The sequence below is a fragment of the Chinchilla lanigera genome, unplaced genomic scaffold (assembly GCF_000276665.1).
Source record: "Chinchilla lanigera isolate Chin_1 unplaced genomic scaffold, ChiLan1.0 scaffold00065, whole genome shotgun sequence".
In the NCBI taxonomy this organism is placed as follows: domain Eukaryota; kingdom Metazoa; phylum Chordata; class Mammalia; order Rodentia; family Chinchillidae; genus Chinchilla; species Chinchilla lanigera.
The window spans coordinates 3041426-3061245 of NW_004955466.1; the positions used below are offsets into that span (position 1 = coordinate 3041426).

General features: G+C 37.4%; 1 protein-coding gene across 10 annotated transcripts in view; it reads right to left on the reverse strand.

Moving 5' to 3' along the window:
* Gphn (gephyrin) overlaps window positions 1-19820 on the reverse strand; it is a 508902-nt gene that overhangs the window by 23952 nt on the left and 465130 nt on the right. For all 10 annotated transcript variants that reach the window (XM_005399100.2, XM_005399099.2, XM_005399098.2 and 7 more), the window contains 2 exons: window positions 15075-15162; window positions 4634-4707 (listed from right to left, as the gene is read on the reverse strand). In XM_005399100.2, the coding sequence (XP_005399157.1) occupies window positions 4634-4707; window positions 15075-15162 (162 nt within the window). The remainder of the gene's footprint in view (window positions 1-4633; window positions 4708-15074; window positions 15163-19820) is intronic.

A 19820-nucleotide genomic window follows, 5' to 3' on the forward strand; every position in this document is an offset into this window, starting at 1 on the left:
GCTTGCCAGGCAGGCGCTTTTGCCGCTGAGCTAAATCCCCAGCCCCACTCTTTCTCTTCTTGACAGTGCCACAGAAGCATACTCTAAATTCCGGTTTCCCAGTTTCTCTACCCTCCTTTTGTTGTTGTTGTTGGTACTGGAAAATGAACCCAAGCCTTTTGCACTGAGCCATATCCCCAGCCCTTTTTTACCTTCTATTTTGAGACAAGGTCTTATGTAGCCCAGGCTGGAATCAAACTTATACTTCTCCAGCTTCAGCCTCCCGAGCTGCTGGGATTACAGGCATGTAACACATGCCTGGTGCCCACTGGCCCCTGCTTCTAGTTAGCGATGTCCATATTATTTTTGCTGGAGATTTACAGCAGTATCTCTTATTATCAGATGACAACCTGATAATATGTATCTGCCTATTGTTCAAGATAAATATTTATCCTTTTACATAAAACCTCCTTCATATAGGAAGCGCTTTTGAAATATCTGAATAAATAAAATACCATGGGTGGAACAAAATTAAAACAATAGTAATTAAAAATATTAAATTCTACTTCCTTAAATGCTGACCTGAACTCTTATCATGGGGAGACGGTAGAGGTGAGCAGTATGGATAGAGTGGACAGTTGAGAAAAGTGATCTTTTTTCTACTAATTACTCATTATATTACTGAAATGAGCAATGCGGAATCCTTAGGGAATACTGAAACTTCCACACAGGTGAAAATTTATCCTTTTAAGTACTCAAATTGTTTTGTTATTATTATTATTATTATATTAGTACATGTCTGTGGTACATATAACTCTTTGTGAGTAGTTGGTATAGGTACAGGATACATCTTAATTCTTTTAAAATTCCCTCCCCCTTCTCCCTTTCCCATTGGCAAAAGATTTATCTCCCTATTTACTATTATGTATCATTTATTTATTTGTACTTTGGGTTTCTCATATAAGAGAAACAACATGGTATTTAAATTTGTGTATGTGATTTATCCAAATGATTAGTTTTACCATTTTTGGAGGTTGATTTTTCAAAAATGGGTCACTCATTTATTAACTTCTGCAATAATTTTGCTATTTTTGATGATTTATAGCCATCATTAGTATAATCTGTCATAGTACAGTGATGTTAGATCACAAAGGTACTCCTGCTTGTTTTCATCTATAAAACATTACACTGCTGTGTTTCTCTGCTTCTCATTTCTGTTTTCTTCCCCCTAGTTTTTCCCCTGTGGTTCCCCTTAATGCCAGATTGCCATCACTTCAACCCAAAAAGCTGGCTTTAGGTATGGCAATCAATGGCCAGTAGTAATAATCATATTATTAGAATGATAATATTAATAATAAAATTATTTAAAAAGTAACATCTATGTATTACATCAATTATTTCATTTCAAAATCTCATCAACAAACTCTGGAGGTGACAGTTATCATCCATTTTATAGATGAGGAAACTCAAACTCAGAGAGACTAAGCAATTTGGCCAAAAATTATTTAGCTACTAAATGAGGAAACAAAGCTCTGAACCAAGGTTATTCTAACTTCATGGCTCATACTGGGTACAGCTCTGATGGGTGCTCTGCGAGGGGTGAGTGTACAGGTTCGGTGACTTCTACTCTGCCTCTTTTTTGGCTTCTTTTTTCTTTGCTTACTTCCTTATTTTTTGCTGGGTTTTAGAAAAATAAGATTAGGCTGTCATGTTGAGTTATAGATGGGTAATTTGGCAGTTATTATTACTGTACAATAAAAGTAATTTCCAAGATACACTCTTGATAACAAGTAGGCTTACTATTCATGACTCATAAAAAAAGTCTTCGGTAGGTCTAGTTAATAATGCTCCAAATGCTTTTTGAATATCTCTGTCTCTAGAGTGAAAGAGGAAATTATATTTGTAACACATGTAGGAAGAGCAAAGCTAAACTGTATTTGAGCTTTATATATATATTTTTTCCTACTAGTAAGTATTACCTTTACATTCTTGTTTAGACAAGTATAAAATTCTGGCAAATTAAAAGAAGCCCATTTAGATTTCTAAACCACTTTATTATAGCAAGGTAGCACACAAATGCTAACACTTTCTCCCTTCTCCTGTATTTAAAGCCAATTTAAATTGTAGGGCCTCTTTAAATCATTTTTGTATCTTGCAGATAGGGAATGTGATTTCTCAAAAGGTACTCACTTTAGATTCTACTTACAACAAAACATTTTGCTATCATGTACTGCTGTCAGGAGTGTCCTACTTCTAGACTGTGAAGCTTTTGTTTAAGCTCTGGAAGGCCCCTTCTTTGGAATGCAACACTTATGGTTCAATTCTCCCGAGATCAGAATGTAACAGCATTATACAGTGACTGAAGTCCCAAAGTGCTATAACTCAGGGAAGAAGAATAAACTTTAGTAACTGAGGAACTCCTAAAGGTGGAACAAGGGGTGACTACCAAACTTAAAAAAAAAAAAGTACAAAAAATTACCATTATAGGTGCTGTATTTTAAATGGTAGATGTACAAATAATTCTTTAGAGGTGAGGGCAAGTTATGTTAGCATCCTTCACACCACAAAGGGGAAAATCACGCTTAGAGATTAGTGAGCAGTTCATTCATTACATGCTTTTGCCATGTCCCTGTATTCTAATCAGAATAGCGTATTTAAAGGGACAGGAATAAAAGCCTAGTGTAACAATTCTTAACAAGAATGACCCAAATACCACAGTTGCAATGGGAAAAGGTCTTTGTTTGTATGACCTTTTCCGTTGTTAGTTATGCCTCATATTGAGGCATACTCAATGGGCAACTACAAAATTATACTGGCAAGAATTACTGTGTAAATTCTATCAATTGTGGAGAAAGCTTTAGGTATATAACCTTAACAGTAAAAATGGTCAAATCATGTAGGTAAATCTTATTTTCTGTATTAGAACTGAAATACACAACAAATCAGGGATATTAAAAGGGCTGGTTTGATAAGGCAGGAACATGCTGATGGTTCCCATATCTCACTTTATTTATTTTGCATACTGGGGACAAACCAGGGCCTTTGCACCAACCTACATCCCCAACTCAACTCTTCTCTTCTCTTCTCTTCTCTTCTCTTCTCTTCTCTTCTCTTCTCTTCTCTTCTCTTCTCTTCTCTTCTCTTCTCTTCTCTCTTCTCTTCTCTGCTCCTCTCCTCTCCCCTCTCCTCTCCTTTCCCTTCCTCTCTTCTCCTTCTTCTTTTCTCTGTCTCTGTCTCTGTCTCTCTCTCTCTCTTTTATGTGACAAAGGGTCTTGCTAAGTTGACTTGCTCAGGTTGGGCTTGAGTTTGTAGCCTCTCAGAGTGCTGGGATTATAGGAATACACCACCACACCCAGCCACTATACCATAGCTCCCTTAAAACAACTGGGAAGCCAACACCCATTCCCTTAGGGTTCCGAAGAGGATCCATCAGAGTGCTAAAGTACTGAACTAAAGTATCACTGTTGCCCCTGACAGCATGGAAGTATCCCGAAGTGCTCACCCATACACTGTGTTCTTTTAATAGAAATCAAAGGTTCACTTAGTTAACAGGGTTCTGAGTGAGGTTTGTTATTCTTTGAGGGTTTATGACTAATGCACAATCTCCCTCTACTGGTCTTTTGTTAGGAGTTACTAGTTTTTAGGAAACATGTAAAATCTTAGTATGTGTCTATTTTTCTTTTCTCCTGGGAAACAATAAGAAGCAGTACGAAATTCTACTTGTGAAGGGGGGGGGGAAGAGAATCCGAATCTAATTAAAGCTTTAGATCTACCTCTCAATCTATAGAATATACTGGAGCTAAAGAAACATGTAAACACAACCCATAGGAGCAAAAAGGCAAATCTGTTTGTCAGATCGGCATCCAGTTTCTCCAATAATCAATGTCATAACAATCAATCAATAAATAAAATAAAGATTTAAAAAAAGGCAAGGAGGACTACATGTTTTGATATAATAGAGACCTAGCTAAATACAAGGAGTGGGCCTTAGTTGAATCCTAATTCAAACAAAACAATTATAAAATGGTATTCTTTCTCTTGATGTTGGGAAAATTTTGAGTATGAATAGGATATTAGATGAAATTAAAGTACTTTTGTTAGGTGAGATAACACCATTGTTTTTAATCTAAGGGAATGCTATTGTCTTTATTATTTGATATGAACACCAAAAATGAGATGATTTCTAGAATATGCTTTAAACAACCCAGCCCTCCTTCCCCTGAAGGAGCGAGGGTAGGGGAGATTAATAACACAATTTCAGAAGAATGTTGATAGCCACTCACACTGAGTGATGAAAATACAAAGAGGAGTATATCCCTACTTTTATATGTAATTAAGAATTTTTATACTAAATTAGTTTTAAAAAGAATAAGTAGTATAAGGAGATACAACAAAAAGAGGAAGGAACTAGACATAGAACTAAAAAGGAAAAGTCTGTAAAGTTCCTTTCTTTATCCCAAACTTACTGATTCATAAGAAAGATGAATTTTTATTTCAAATAGGAGCTGCAGTTATGTTAAGAATTCTACTACTATAATATTTCTTTTTTAAAGAATAGTTAACCCATAATAGAAAGTATAAAAAAGAAAGCTTTAAAACTTAATTAGTTAAAGTAACCCAAGCCAACCCCATATAGGAGATAAGATTTTCATACCCTGGTTTCATAAAAACCCTGCCAAAATGGATCTGAGCATGAAGATCAATGTCCAGCACCTGCTTGAGATAGTCCTGCAAACATTAAAAATAATCATTTTACTTTCAAACATTTTAGTACCAGACTTTCAATACCTTAAATGAAAATGAAATGAATTTATGAGACTGAAAAGAAACATGCTCTTATTTTAGTGAGATTTATTTGTTTACCACAATGTGATTTCATTCTTCATTCACTCATCTACTCACTCAGTAAATACTTGTTCACTGCTTGGTGTATGCTAAGTACCAGTCTAGGCAAGGGGGTGATAGTTTTGAATAAAAGAGACTATGTCCCAACCTCATAGAAAAGTACTTTCTAGTAGGGGAAATGAGGCAATAAGAAAAATAAGTACATTAATGCATAACATTCCTACTTGAGGGGTTAGTCATTGTTTTTTTTTTTTTTTTTTGTACCGGTAATCGAACTCATGACCTCAGGCTTGCCAGGCAAGCACTTATGTCCCTGAGCTATATTCCCGGCTCCTCGTTGTTTTTTTAGGCAGAATTTTATGTCTGAGAAAGGCTATTAACAAGGCTATTTTAAAAAGTTGTTTCTAGGCAGGGAAGCCACATGTATGTCCCTATACTATTCTGCTTAATGGACTTATAACCTCCCGTGAAGAAAGACTCGGACATCTGCCTACAGATCACCAAGTCTAAGTAAGTCAGCTTAGAACAATGAAAAATAGGGAAGCCACTCTAAAAATAAATGTTCTGCTAAGAAAAACACAACCAACCTGAGGTTAGGACTAACCTGGAGTGATCTGACCAAAACTGATCTTTGGAAATGAAAGTGAACACTGTCCTAGGCAGTTGTATAGACAGAAAAAAACGGCAGGCCTTGAAATTTCTTTTAAGTAATACAACTTCTGAGTCTATTACCAAATTTCTTCTTCATTAATCTAAGAGTGAGGCTACTAACCTGCCAAAATTTATAACATTTCATAAACTACGAGATACTTTGTTTTATCTTTAAAATCCACTCCCTTCTATCTCCACAACCTCACTGACACCTTGGCTGGGGCGAAAAGTGGCCCTTTGCCAATGGTCCTACTTCCCTCTCCTCCACGAGTAAGGGTTAGGGTTAGGGTTAGCGATCTGAGACAAATCACTGAGCAAGTGACTTTACAGTACTTCAGCAACTTCCTGGTGTTTAGGAAAGTCTCATCTTTTAAATATTCTCTCTAAAATTTCTGTATTTTCCAGCTCTCTTTGAAACCATCGGTCTCCTCGGTCAGCCTCTGCTGTTCAGCCATATTCTTCTTCCTCTCTCTTCCCAAAGTAGATTGTGTTTAGTTTCCTAAGCTCTCTGGCCTCCACTCTGAAAATATTCTTTCTTCCGCCTTACCTACTTTCTAACCTCCTCTCCACTCCTCATCTCTGCTCAGCCATCTTCTCAGCCTCCTCTGATCTACCAAGCTTGGATGACAGATCGATTAATTCATTTATTTTTATTTTGATGTTCAACATCTATATTATTCATGTAATAAATGCATCATGTTAAAAGAAAAAAAGAAAGAAGAAATAAACAAAAATTAGAATTATCACATATTCCTGATGAACAGGTCGGTTTAAAATGACAAATACACTGTTCCTCCTAATAGTTATTACACCTCTCACCAACCCAGGGCCTCAGGCATGCTGGGCAAGTACTCTACCACTGAGTCACACCCCGACTTTCTCTTTGCCTCTCTTTTTCCTCCTCCTCTACTTTTTAAAGCAAATATAATTATGTTTTGGGGGTGCTTATGAGGATTGCAATCTGAGAAAAGAGTTTTTCTTATCTTTTTGAAGGTTATGTGTTTTGCTGTTACAATTTTCTCTTTGTCTTTGGTTTCAATTTTGTCACAGTCATAAAACCCTGAAGAGGCACTGGATGATGACATATTCCTCCAGGAGGAACTGAATTCCTTCTAGCAGGTAGTTACAGTGAGCTTATTCCTAGAGCTCAGCTCTCTAAGGGTTTAAACTAAAAGTCTAAGACATTTTCCAAGGTACTTCCTCCGTGGCAGGCCCTGCACTCCTAGGAGGATGAGAATCCTCTGCATTTCTTAGGTTCTTAGCTACTCTTTTGTTTGGATTCTTGGTCTCCTGCATCACCTCTTTCTTGTCCCTCATCTGTACTCAGCTTAGGAATTGGCAATTTTTTTTCCTTTAGTGGTAATGAGGTTTCAATCCAGAGCCTTAGTACTGAGTTTCCATTCCCAGCCCTTTTTTATTTTTCAGAGTTCTGACTGAGTTACCCAGGCTGGGCTCAAACTTAACAACCCTCCTACCTCAGCAGCTCAGAGTGCTACATGTACACTCAGTTTAGTCTTTATATTTATATTTATAAAATAAACCCCTAAGGAATAGCATGTGCCTTTCAGTCATTTGTTATACTTTTTTTTTTTTTAACAGTGCTGGAGATTGAATGGAGGGTCTTAAACATGCTAAACTCTAGCAATGCACTACAGCCTCAATCCTTTTTTTTTTTTTAAATTGACTTTTGAGACAAGGTCTTCCTAAGTTGCCCAGCCTTGCCTTGCTCTTGTGATCCTCTTGCCTTAGCCATCCCAGTGGCTGGGATTACAGGTGTGCACCACCATACCCAGCTCAACAAACATTTTTGAGTGCTTTTATGTATCAGGAGTTCTATGTGCTGAGGATTTAATGGCAAACAAGACATACAAAGAGGTCTTGCTATATTTTACTGGAGGGAATATCCCATATAAATAATTGTTATTTAATTATCATGTGAAATAATTGTCATTTGTGATACATACTATGAAAAAAATAAGCAGGTGCTGGGCTAGAGACTGACGGGGTCAGATGGAGGAGAAGGAAAGGCCATTTTAGAAGCCTGCAGCATAAGAGGACACAGGAATATGAAATGTGGAAGGAAGAGAATTCCACAGAGAGGGAAGTTCATACAAAGGCTTCTAAAGTGGCAAAGCATGTGTCTAGAACTGTAAAGACAACGGAAGATAGCAAAGGAGAAAGAGAGGTGTAAGGGGAGGTTCAATAGTGGGGCCTTCAGGTTATGATACAGAGTTAGGAAAACAGATGCTTATTAGACATATTCACTAAATGAATGAATTATTTCTCTTGGAAAAAACCCATTTTCAAAAACTGCCCTTTTAGTTCTTTTTGTACATAAAGAAGAGTTTCATGTTCTTGGCGACAGAGGGAAATCCTATACTTAGTGATAAAGGCTGAGGATCATTATTCTTACATTTTTATCTACTACTGAAGCAACAAGAGTCTTTGATAATCTGAGGCACAGTCAGATAAGAAGAAAAACAAATAGATGAAGGAGCAAGGTCCTTTTCTCAACTCGGGTAAGGAAAAATACCAGTGTCAGATAAATTATGACTTTGAAATGAACAGAAATATCACTGTAGGTTCAGTGCCACACAATCTTCTGGGATATGTCTTTGAGTTGTTATAGCAATTAAACTGTAAAAAACTTACAGTGACTATGATGGACTGGAAGTGTCCTGCCTTCCCCAAAGTCACTATGTTGGAACCCTAATCTCAATGTGATGGTAGAACAATTAGGCCATGAGGGTGGAGGCCTCATGAATGGGATTCATACCTTTAGGAGATAATTAGCTCCCTCACTTTCTGCCATTGAAGGCACAAGAAGAGAGCTGTCTGCAGCCTAAAGAAGGGAGCTCATCAGAACCCATCACACTGCCGTCTTGATCTCGGAATTCCTACGCATCAGAGCTGTGAGAAAGAAACGTCTGCTGTTCAAGCCACTGTACTGTTATATCAGTCTGGGCCAAGATAGTGAGCATGCTATCCACAGAAATGCAAATGAACTGTGTTCGATGTGGATGTAACTGATTACTCTCCTATGGTTACAGGTCAGTTTTATATTATTAGTAAATTTGTTTCAGTACTCTTGATTATCTGTTTGTGGTTGTTCTTTGAATTCTTTGAGTCAGTTATATCTTACTAGTTTCCACATTATTGAGTTAAATAAAATCTTTTCCATGTGTTCATTTTATATATTTGTGAGATAAATGATTTTGTTTAAAATTTTTTTATTAGTACATGATTACAGTAATAATGGTTACATTTGTCATGGGAAGTTGGTACATGTACGTAACGCATCTTCTTTTTATGTCACCCCCCCACACCTGTTGGTTCTCTTTCTATTTGTAAAAGATCTGTCTCGCTATTTCCTATTATCTATCCAGATACATGATTTCATCTTTTAAAAGTTATAATTACATTACATTATAATGATTATAATTATATTCAGAGGGTCCCCTGAGATTCCCCACTGTTTTATTGGACAAAGCCAGTTAAACTTCACTGTCAGAGCAATGTACTTTATGAGTGGCTGAAATCTGGGCTCATCTTTCCTTGGCTCCTGGAGTTTGCTTGGTTCTGGGCTGCAATGAAAGTATAAATTTGGTAACTTCCACTTTCTCTTTGACTTTGTTCTGTTTTTACTTCACGTATTGTCTGGCAATAAGAAAAATCTTTAGCAAATGAGACTAGCTTCATAATTGTAGTTATTAAGAAAATCTAATCATGTTCTTTGTCAGAGTTAAATATAATAAAGGCATATAATTTGTTCTACCAAGCTTATATAGAGTTTCTTATCAAATAAGTGGTTCTACATGGTATTTAAGATTATAAACACTTTAAAACTGAGACTAATGAAATCAAATACTCTGAGAAACTTTAAATTTCAATAGTAATCATGTCTTATACTATATAAGCTTGAGAATAATTTTTAAGATTTTTATGTAAGTTAAATCTAGGACTGATATTAAATTAATAAATAACTGTCAGCTACCTAGATAATTTCTAGGACAAAATACTAGATCATTAATTACTAAGTAAAATTTTAAATTAATAATTAAAATATTATACTTTAATTTTTATTTTTGTAAACTGTAGAGAGGCTCTATCTTTGGGTTGGTGAATGTGCTTATTTACCTCTGCTACAGAAGGAAGGTGTAAAAGGGATGCCTGTGACTGTAGAAAGTGTTTATAAGTCTGTGTTTATAATATTTGCTAGCTGTATAAAACAATTACATAAGATTTCTCAATTACCCTTGCCACTTAGCTTTTTCTATGAATGAAAAATTAGTTATTTTCTTAACTGTTATAACTAGTATGGGCGGTTACAATTATACTAGGAAGAATAATGAGAATATAACTATATTTCTTTGTTTTTCAAGGAAAAAGAATATATTTTTCTTAAGAGTCCAGTTGTCAAAATTTTTGGTCTCAAGATCTCTTTACAGGCTCTTAAAACTGATTAAAGATCTCTAAGAACTTTTGTTTATGTGTATTATGTCTTTGGATATTTACTGTGTTAGGAATAAAAACAATTTGTTGGTTCACTTGAAAATACTGATGAAGAAGCCATTTCATGCTAACATAAGTAATTTATTTTTTAATGCATTGTTTTATAATTTTGAAGATCTAATATCTGGCTTAATATAGGTCATCTAGATAGATTCTCATATCTGCTGCATTCAGTCTGACGAGATAGCACACATCATTTAGCTGCTGGGAAAAAGTACAGTGTATACTGATAAAAAAAAAGAACAAAGAAGGCTATTGAAGTCTTATTTTTTATGAAAATAGTTTTTCCTTGTAGGCCCATTTAACAAAATGTCTCAAGGAGTTTTACACATCCAGAGGTCACTCTTTTTCCCTAAAGTGGCAGTTTATTCTAGCATATAAAAGAACAAAATCAAGCCCAAAACTTTGGAATGATTTTTGTCCTGGTTTATAATTCCTGTGTCTGAAAAGAAGCTGACAAATATATTCAAATTTTACATGCTGGGAGGTTGGGGTAGGAGGATCACAAGTTTAAGCCCAACCTGGGCAATATAGTGATTTAGCCAGACCCTGTCTCAAAATAAAACATGAAAAAAAGCCTGAGAATGTAACTTTGTGTGAAGGCCCTGGATTCAATCTGCAGTGTCCCTCCCCTCCAATTAGTGCATTCACTTGGTTTTAATGAGGCTGTGTCTTTGGTATTAATGCATTCCCTACAATATGAAAGGTTATTGTTTTTTGTGTAATTTGCCCTTTTGTGCTTTTTTTTTCCCCTCAGGTACCCCGAATTGAACTCACGACCTTGTGCTTGCTGGGCAGGCACTGTGCCGCTGAGCTAAATCCCCAGCCCCCTTTTGTGCTTTATGTTTATTTTGTCTCTGATTATTTAAAGAAACAAAAAAGCGAAGAACAACAATCTCTTAATGATTTAGTCAAACATGTTACAAACATGTTGTTTATAAACATGCTACCTTCTGTATTTTCAAATATTTTATTGTTGCTAGAAAAATTAGGTAATCCAGTACTGTTTCTTGGATACACATGAACTTATATTAATCAAATGTTCAGTTCTTTTCTGCTAAACTCTTGATTTTGCCTTCTAAATTTAGGAAACATTTTTCAGAATATCTTTGGGACAAGGTTTTGCTTTGTACTGTAGGCTGGCCTTGAACTTACTGTGTAGCCCAGGTAATCCTTCTGCCTCAGCCTCTTGAGTGCTGGGATTACAGATGTGCGCCCCCATGCCCAGCCAGAATATCTTTTATATGTAAAATTATCTGTGAAAATTTCTAGAAAGGCTCTACGAAATCACATATTTGTTCTCCCCTTTTATAAAAAGAGACGCTAGAAATAATTAGGTTTACTTCATATGCTATAATTTTAAGTTTTATGGGAGGAGCTGTCAATCTGAGATGCTCAGTCTAATTTAGGTTAAAGTTCTGCAGGTAAATTTGTATTAATATGAATATCTCAAAATTGTTTGTTCTATGGGAAGTGCCTAGAGATTTGACGATGACCTTGCTATTTTACCCTCAGAGAAGACAATGATCAAAACTTATGAAATTGGGTAGGATGCAGCTCAGTGTTAGAATGCTTGTCTAGTACGTATCAGGTCCTGGGTTTGGTTGCCAGAATTGCAAAAACCAAAAAAACATAATCTTGTATGAAACACAATCTTACAACTTGCATGAAATAGTTCATATTGTATTCTGATAGGCAATTTTACTTATCTGATTGATATTTTGATATTATTGGTTATAGTATTCAGTTAAGCACAGCCATCAAGAATTTGTTATCTATAGAATGCTTATGTCTTATTCTGATGTATACCTTAAGGCTATGCTATAAGCACAGTTAATAATTGTATCTGGGACAAAGAGAGATTCAAAGCACTAAGGAAAAGGGCTGTAATAGGTACTTTAAACTTTTGACATTTCAAAGGATAGTCTCTTGGATACAGGCTTCTGTGGTGATAAACCTTGGACAACTTTTATGTGGCATCCATGGACTGAGTCAGGAATTCCAGAAACCTTTAGTTTGGAAGTGGACAGTTTAGTGAAAGCAGATTGCTAACCTGAGATCTAGCAGAACAAGAATGAGATAGAGCTGAATGAAATGATAAGGAAAACTTCACTGTATTTATTTAATCTGGGATACTGTTAGTCTCAAATATTTTATGGTTGCATGGCTCAATATTTGCAAAACAAACTCAATGGGACTTATACAGTTAACTAACACTCTTGTGTTCAAATCAGAGCAAATTTAATCATATTGATTATGATTTGATTACGTGGGAAGTGGAGACACTGTTGGGAAAAATTAGAAGATCCTAAAATGGGCTTAGTACATCCATGTGGGTAACTGATACCTTTTATTCTTTTGAACAATTTCATAATATTGTAGTTGTGGAAAATTTATAGCAATGCTTGTGATTCTGTAGTTTTCAGTGTAAAAAGCCACTACTGTTCAACTGAAACTTTCTGGAAGGGTAAAAACCTCTTTGAAAAAGATACATAGGGCAGGAGAAGGTGGAGGTGGGGAGATATCTGCAGGAAGAAACCATGAGAGTCATTTCTCCTTGGCGGGAAGGGGATGGAGGTCTGTGGTACCTGCGACAAGCAGGAGCCCCTCCTTCCACTCTGCTCAGCAGCTAATACGCTGCAGAGGTGGTCACACTTTAGAAGAGATGGCTGTGAAAAACACAGAAGAAAGCTGGCTGCCCAAGGAATGTTTCCAATGAATGCAATGATTCCAGTGCTGCTAGCGTGGCTGAAAGGATCAAAGACCTAATATAAACGGCACAGCCAGAAAACTCTAGATCTATCCAATGTGGACTAATAGCCAGGTGCATCTTCTTGACCCTTCTGTGCGGCTTAAGCACCTCTGGGTTTCTTGGCATAATACTTAGAGGAAGTGACTCTCAGTCATGACTTAAATTTCCTGACCATTCTGTAGCACATGTGCTCACAGTATGATTTAAATGGAATCAAATAAATTTTTTGCAGACCTGAGGTTTTACACTTAGGTTCCTGTGTGCAAGCCAGCCATGATGGCGCCTGCCTGTAATGCCAGCACTTGGGAGCCTGAGGCAGGGGGACTGCCACAAGTTCGAGGCCAGCCTGGGCTACATAGTGATTTCAAGGCCTGCCTGAGCTACATGGTGAGACCCTGTCTAAAAAACAAAAAAAAAAAAAAAAAAAAAAAAAAAAAATTCATGTGTGCATCATAATGCTTCTGGATCTTTCCCTGATCTGCCTGTCTTTTCAGTGACTGACTTTTAGGTTGAGCTCCTGGGTTGAAGCACATGTTCTATTTTTCATGCTTTTCTTTCTTTCTGCTATAAAGTGTAGTGAAACTTTCTGGGACTATAAGTGGTTGGCTCACAGGAATTTGCTGTATATATGTTTTACATCTTTTCCTGGCTCCTCTATTATCTCATTTCTACTCCAGGAGGTAAGAAGGGCACAATATTATTAGCCCCAAGGGCGTACTTTGGGATGTCCAGTTCCTAAAATCTCTTTCCTAGTAAATTAAAGGTACATATAAACATCTTATCACATAGACAAGAAAATAAATAAAACAAATATCCTCAGTTATATTGGCCTTGTTTACTTGTAAGCAAATTCCTAGGATAACTGACATCCTCCTTATCACTAATACCCAAGGCTAAGGTTCAGAAGTGTTTGTCCTCACCACAGCTAAGCCGTAACTGCCAGGCCTGTGTGTGCTACAAGCTTATTGTCAGTACTAGAAAAGACAAAGATTAGGTCTGCTAAGTAAATATTATCCCACAATTGAGATTACTAAGAAGAAAGATAAATTCTACACAAAACAGTCTTGGAAACAGCAAGTTTAAACTTAAAGAGTCCTGACTTCAGCGTGCGCTTTTGTGATATCGAGCACAGATTGACAGTAATGCAAACGGACGCGTTGCAAATGATTTCTCACAGCTCTGCCACAGTGCAGACCTTAGTCTCCAGCTTCTGCAGTCTCAGGAGAGGTCTGCAGCAATCTGCTCGACCTGGAGCTAAAGGCTTCTGGGAGACTCTGAGGAGAGGCTCACTCGGCACTTGTCTGTTACAAGAGTACCTACCGGCACATCGACAGTCTCACTCCAGGGTAAAGTGTGTCTCGGCTTTCTTCTGTGGTTGTGGGAGCTGAAGTGCTGTTCTCAAATGCTCTAATTCTTTATAGGCATTTTCACAGAAGTAAGAACTGTCACATATACATATGACCTAACTTTAAATAAACTAAACTCTTAGAAAATATGAATTTTAGCAAAAACTGTTCTTATGATAATGTTGTTATAATTTTTTACTTTAAGCCATTAATATGATATAAATCAGGCAAGAAATTATAGGCTGGCACAATATTATGTCATCTGAAATATTTTTTGACATGAATTGGCTACCGCAGTAAAGAATATTTTACTTTAATAATATTCAAGAGAGCTAATCATCATCATAATCATCATATTTCAGTTATATGCAAGCTTAATAACACTGAAATATTCACTGGGATTTTTAAAGGACTAAGCATATACTATGTGCATATACCATATACTAGGTCCTAAAATTCATACATATGTGTGTATGTAAGTTCACTATTATTATATAATATGTAATATATTATAATGTAATATAATAATAATAACAATAAGGGCAAAAGGAATGCCTAATCCTCTCTTTCTTCCCTACAGGGAAGGAGGGCTAAAGGATCTTGGTAGGATTTGGAATATGTTGTGGGTAAGATGATCGGCTCTGTAAGGTCATGTTTACATTAGAGAGAGAATTTTGTAGCTTTACCTTGGGCATAAATATCACATATAAAGGAGTCCTAATGTATTGAAATTGAGAGAAAGTAAAACCAGAAGTCTCAGGGAAGTGGTAAAAACCATGCTGCAATTGGTGGGATTCTCCAGGCTGATCCTCAGGCCTGATTTTCTTTACACCATCCTTTTTAGAGAGATCACTAATTTCTGAAGTGTCATGGGTTTTCAGCTTTGTGGGAGCTCAGTTATGGACACCAAACATTAACCATACTGCAGTTCATCAACCATGTGCAAGGACATTAAGTAGACAGATCTTCAAGAACCCTGTTTTCCATACCTTTTCTCCCATGGATACACCCCCTGATGTGATGATGACATCAGCACGACTGATTCCCTCATTCAAGGCATTGAGTAAATCATCAGGACTGGAAAAAATAAAGACAAATTAACATGCAAGGAAAATATTTTAGCTATAGTGCTAACTTAAAGCCATTTTATTTGCTGAGTAGGTATGAGCATGAATATAGAAATATATTCTGCAGGAAATGGGATCAAAAGGCACTCAGGCTAGCTGTGTGTGCAGGCCTGTAACCCCAGTACTTTTGGAGGCTGCGGCAGGAGGACTGCAAGTTCAAGCCCAGCCTGGGTAGTTTAGCAATTTAGTGAGATACTGTCTCAAAAAACAAAAAGGGTTGGGAATGTAGTTCAGTGTTACGGCCTTGGGTTAGATCTTTAGTACCAAATATATAAAAAATAAAAATAAAAGATCTCTGCACAAGATGACCATAAATTCTATTATACAAGGGCAGAAGCAGTGAGTACTGGTGCTTTCACAGGTTCTTCTTTTTTTTTTTTCTGGTACTGGGAATAGAACTTGCGACCTTGCGCTTGCTAGGCAGGCGCTGTGCCGCTAAGCTAAATCCCCAGCCCTCACAGGTTCTTCTGTTCTAACAAGACAGTATGAGGGGAGACAATGAGATATTGTAAGATGTCTCATTATCTCGGTTTGCCTAGGAACATCCTGTTTTTAGAGCTGAAAGTCCCATGTCAAGATATGCCAAGCACCAGAATTTAAGGAGGGACAGGATAGCAGGGAATAACTGAAAGGAACTTTTCAGTCACTACTTTAAATCCATATAAAGCTACTGGGCAGTGCTACCCTGCATTTAGTTTTCCCCTGCCAACTGATGGGATAATAGAAAAGGTGCTATTAAGGAGTATATATCCAACCCACGCTCTTACTGAGAACTTCCCGCCTATGGAGGACAGGGGTGTTTCCCTTTGTACTCGCTGATTCGTCATTTCCCTTTTCTCTATGGGCATCATCTGGAAAGGGAATAATCACAGCTTTTAATTTTCTAGTTTCTGCTTTTAGTTTTTCTTTAGGCTCAGCTGTATTCTTGCTCTAGGGTTCTGCAAAGTATCTCTGTATCCTCCAATAACTCTAAATCTCTCCTTTGCTTAAACTAGCTTTGGCAGGTTTCAGGTGATTTCCCAATGTGATACTGTATGTTCTCCCAAATAGTTCATGATTGTGAAGTTGAATGTCCCTTCACCTAAAGGCACTACTTGATATATTGGGTAAGAGAGAAAGAAGGAACGCTGGAGACTCCAGGGGGCAAGAACTGTAATTAAGATATCGTTCCACTTTTTTTTTTTTTAAAGCCAGGCATGAAAAGGGTAAAAAGTGGAACCTGATGTCTATCAGACATATTACTTTCCAGTCTCCATCAAAGATACACTATCTAAGAATACCACAGCACGGAGACTGAGAGCGTGACCTCTGCAGGCAGGCTGCTTGTGCTCAAATTCTGGCTTCACTACTCACTCCTGTAAAGCTTTGGACAACCGCCTAATTCTCTCTTTGTCTCAGTTTTTCATCTTTAAAATAACAAGAATAGCTAGGCGTGGTGGCGCATGCCTGTAACTCCAGCACTCAGGAGGCTGGGGCAGGAGGATCGCTGTGAGTTCGAGACCAGCCTGGGCTACAAAGTGAGCTCAAGGCCAGCCTGAACTGCATAGCAAGACCCTGTCAAAAAAACAAAAAACAAAAAACAAAAAACAATAATAGAATTGTCATGAGGATTAATGGCATAATGCATATAGAACAGTTGAAATAGTACCTGAAACAAGCTAAGTTTAAGAAAAGTTAGTTGTTTTCACTAATATTGCTGTCGTTCTGACAGAAATTAACCACACAAACATATCCCAACCATCGGGAAAGGAAAACTTCAGCATACCAGGCAGGGTCTACTCTGGAGAACATACGTGACTAACGTAGAAGGAAGTCATGGATTGGGACTCAATACATTCACAGAGGTGCCTGTGAAGGGTCTGAATGGCAAGACAGTGTAACTCAGAGGTTAACATGGATCTGTAAAAGCCAGGGTTTTTGTTTTTAAGATAAACTGTTTCTCTGTGCTTCCGCATACTGAGAATGTGAATTGGCCCTGCAGGCCTAACGCTAAGAAGAATTCAATGTTTCTTGCCCTCTGGACCAAAGCTTGGCTAAATCTATCTATGGATATTTCCTGGCTTTTATCTCTTTTATACACTGGAGTTCTTTTCTTTGGAGAGGGTACAGTAGTGGTCTTCCCAGTTTGGTCAAGTGGTAAATAAACTACTTTTTCCATTTTCATGGGTTTCTCTCATACTTGTAGTTGTGGGTATGCAAACCCAGTTACCCAGGCATATGGGACTCAGGTTTAGGCTTAAACAACCCTGCCAGTAGGAGTGCCCCATATCCAGCTTGAATAATTTTATTTACTTTTAGATTCTCTTACAGAATCTGGATAAAATTTCTTTTACTTGGAGCACTTGTCTGTGCTGGCTTTGCTCCAGTTCTAGGAAGCACCTCCCAAGAAGGGAGAAAAGTAGAAGTTTGAAAAGTGGCTCACATGACATGCGGCCTGTGAGCGACTTCTGAGTCATTCAGTTAGCTGCTTACACAGCCACAAAGTACCCAGGTATTCGCTGCAGGTTAGAATCTATGTGTAAGCTAAGAAACTAAAAAAATGACACAGATTTCAGAGTTAAACGGGTTGGGCCAGCATCTAAGCATTATGTTGGATAGTAGGTTATTTAAAGTATTTTTGAACTAAGTATTAAAAAAGATTTCTCATTAATTGTTTTCATTTTGCTGTAGGGAAAAACTACCCTGTTGTGTGGAAACAGCAGGTAATATGCCTGTGATGGTTTCCTAACGCCCACAGTTCTGGGCTCCTTGCCTTGCTGGATCATATTATCATTACACTGAGCCAAATGGCTGACCCATGGAATACACGGGGGAAGCATCAGAAACACAGCACCATGTAGAATATGGTTCAGGTGAATGGATAATGAGTGTTATCAACAAAAGGCAATTTTGTGCTAATGCAGAGAGTCACTAGCTAACTTCAACAGTCTTATATAACACATCACCTCTACGGGATATTGTAAAGCCATAGACACAAAGCAGCAATGCCATGCACACCATTATGGTATTAATCTTTGTGGGTAGATAAAGTCTCGGCTAGCTGTTGATGACATAGCAAATAAACAAACAACCCTTTTAGCATTTTTTTTTTATTCATTGTTTTCATATCTGGGAACTTTATGCTATTTTCCAAAACTATGGATCCATCAAATGTCTACATGAAATTTTGTAATTTGTGAAAATAACTCAGCAGCTTAGCAACAACTTGTCTCAGAATGAAAAGTAAACAAAAAGGGTAGTGCTACAGCTCAGTGTGAAGGGCTTGGGTTCAATCTGCAGTACCACCACCACACACACATACACACACACACACAAAGAAATAAGGAAAAGAAGACAATAATGCCTATATCTTAAAGCAACAGTATTTTTTCACATCTATGCGTTACTGTTGCAGTGGTATGAGGGAGCCAGGACAAGAGGACACTGAGGTTCACAGAGGTGGGAAGAGGTCCAGTCGTGTTTTTCAAGACAACTTGTAGAAGACAATTTGTCAACACAGTACACCTTCAGATAAAAGTCTTTAAATCATTACTTATCCAAATATACAAATTTGATCTGTTTGCTAAAGACTGATAGAAAAAAACTGTTCTTTTCTCAGGAGGCTGAGGCAGGAGGATTGCTGTGAGTTTGAGGCCAGCCTAAACTGCATAGTGAAAGCCTGTCTCAACAAAACAAAACCCAGAAAAACAAAAAAAGACTGTACCTTTAACATTGAAAATATTTTTTCCCATTGCCACTAGAGAGGCTGTTGGATCAAATGGATTTAAGTTTTCTAGGTAAACACTACTGGTTTTCCTTCACTCAAACAGCAGATCTTATAGGGATATTATAATATTTAAATTGTCCTTCATTAACATGTACAGTTTAAATTAAATCTGAATGGTAATTAACCATTTCTTTAAAGATAGTTTTTTTTGGGGGGGGGTTTGGTTTTTCTCCAGTACCGGGAATTGAACTCAAGACGTCGCGCTTGCCAGGCAGGCGCTGTGCCGCTGAGCTAAATCCCCAGCCCCGATAGCTGTAATACCAGTATTAGCCCTGATTTATTTAGACCTTCTTTTACTTACTCATTTCCTTTTTTTAATTGTTTACCCCCTTTTCTCTGCTTAAGTTGTTTTGGTTCATGTTTGCAGTACATGATTACACTCACTGTGGGGGAGGTGTTATGTAGATAACACATCTCAATTGTTTTCTTCCCCTTCCCCTCTACCCTCCTTTTCATTTGAATTAAGTACCTGTCCACCGTCCTCTTAGAGTGACACTATTACACAGAAAGCATTCCACAGGTACTACCTAGGACGGTAAGAACGAGATGCCACAAGATACGGCCATTAATTGAGACCTGAGCATCACAAAGTCGAGAATCTAGTTTTATCTCTATTACTAACTACCTAGATGAAACTGAAAGACTAACTTTTGCGGGGCGTTCCCAAATGAGGACACTGGGCCAGGTTCTTTCCATCACTAACATTCACTGATTCTGAGCACTTGAGGCTAGTGGGGATGTAGTTCAAGTGCAGAGGTCTTTTCTTCCTTCCTCCTTCCATTCCTCCCTCCCTCCCTCTCTAACCTATCTATCTTTCTTTTCTCTTTTCTTTTCTTTTCTTT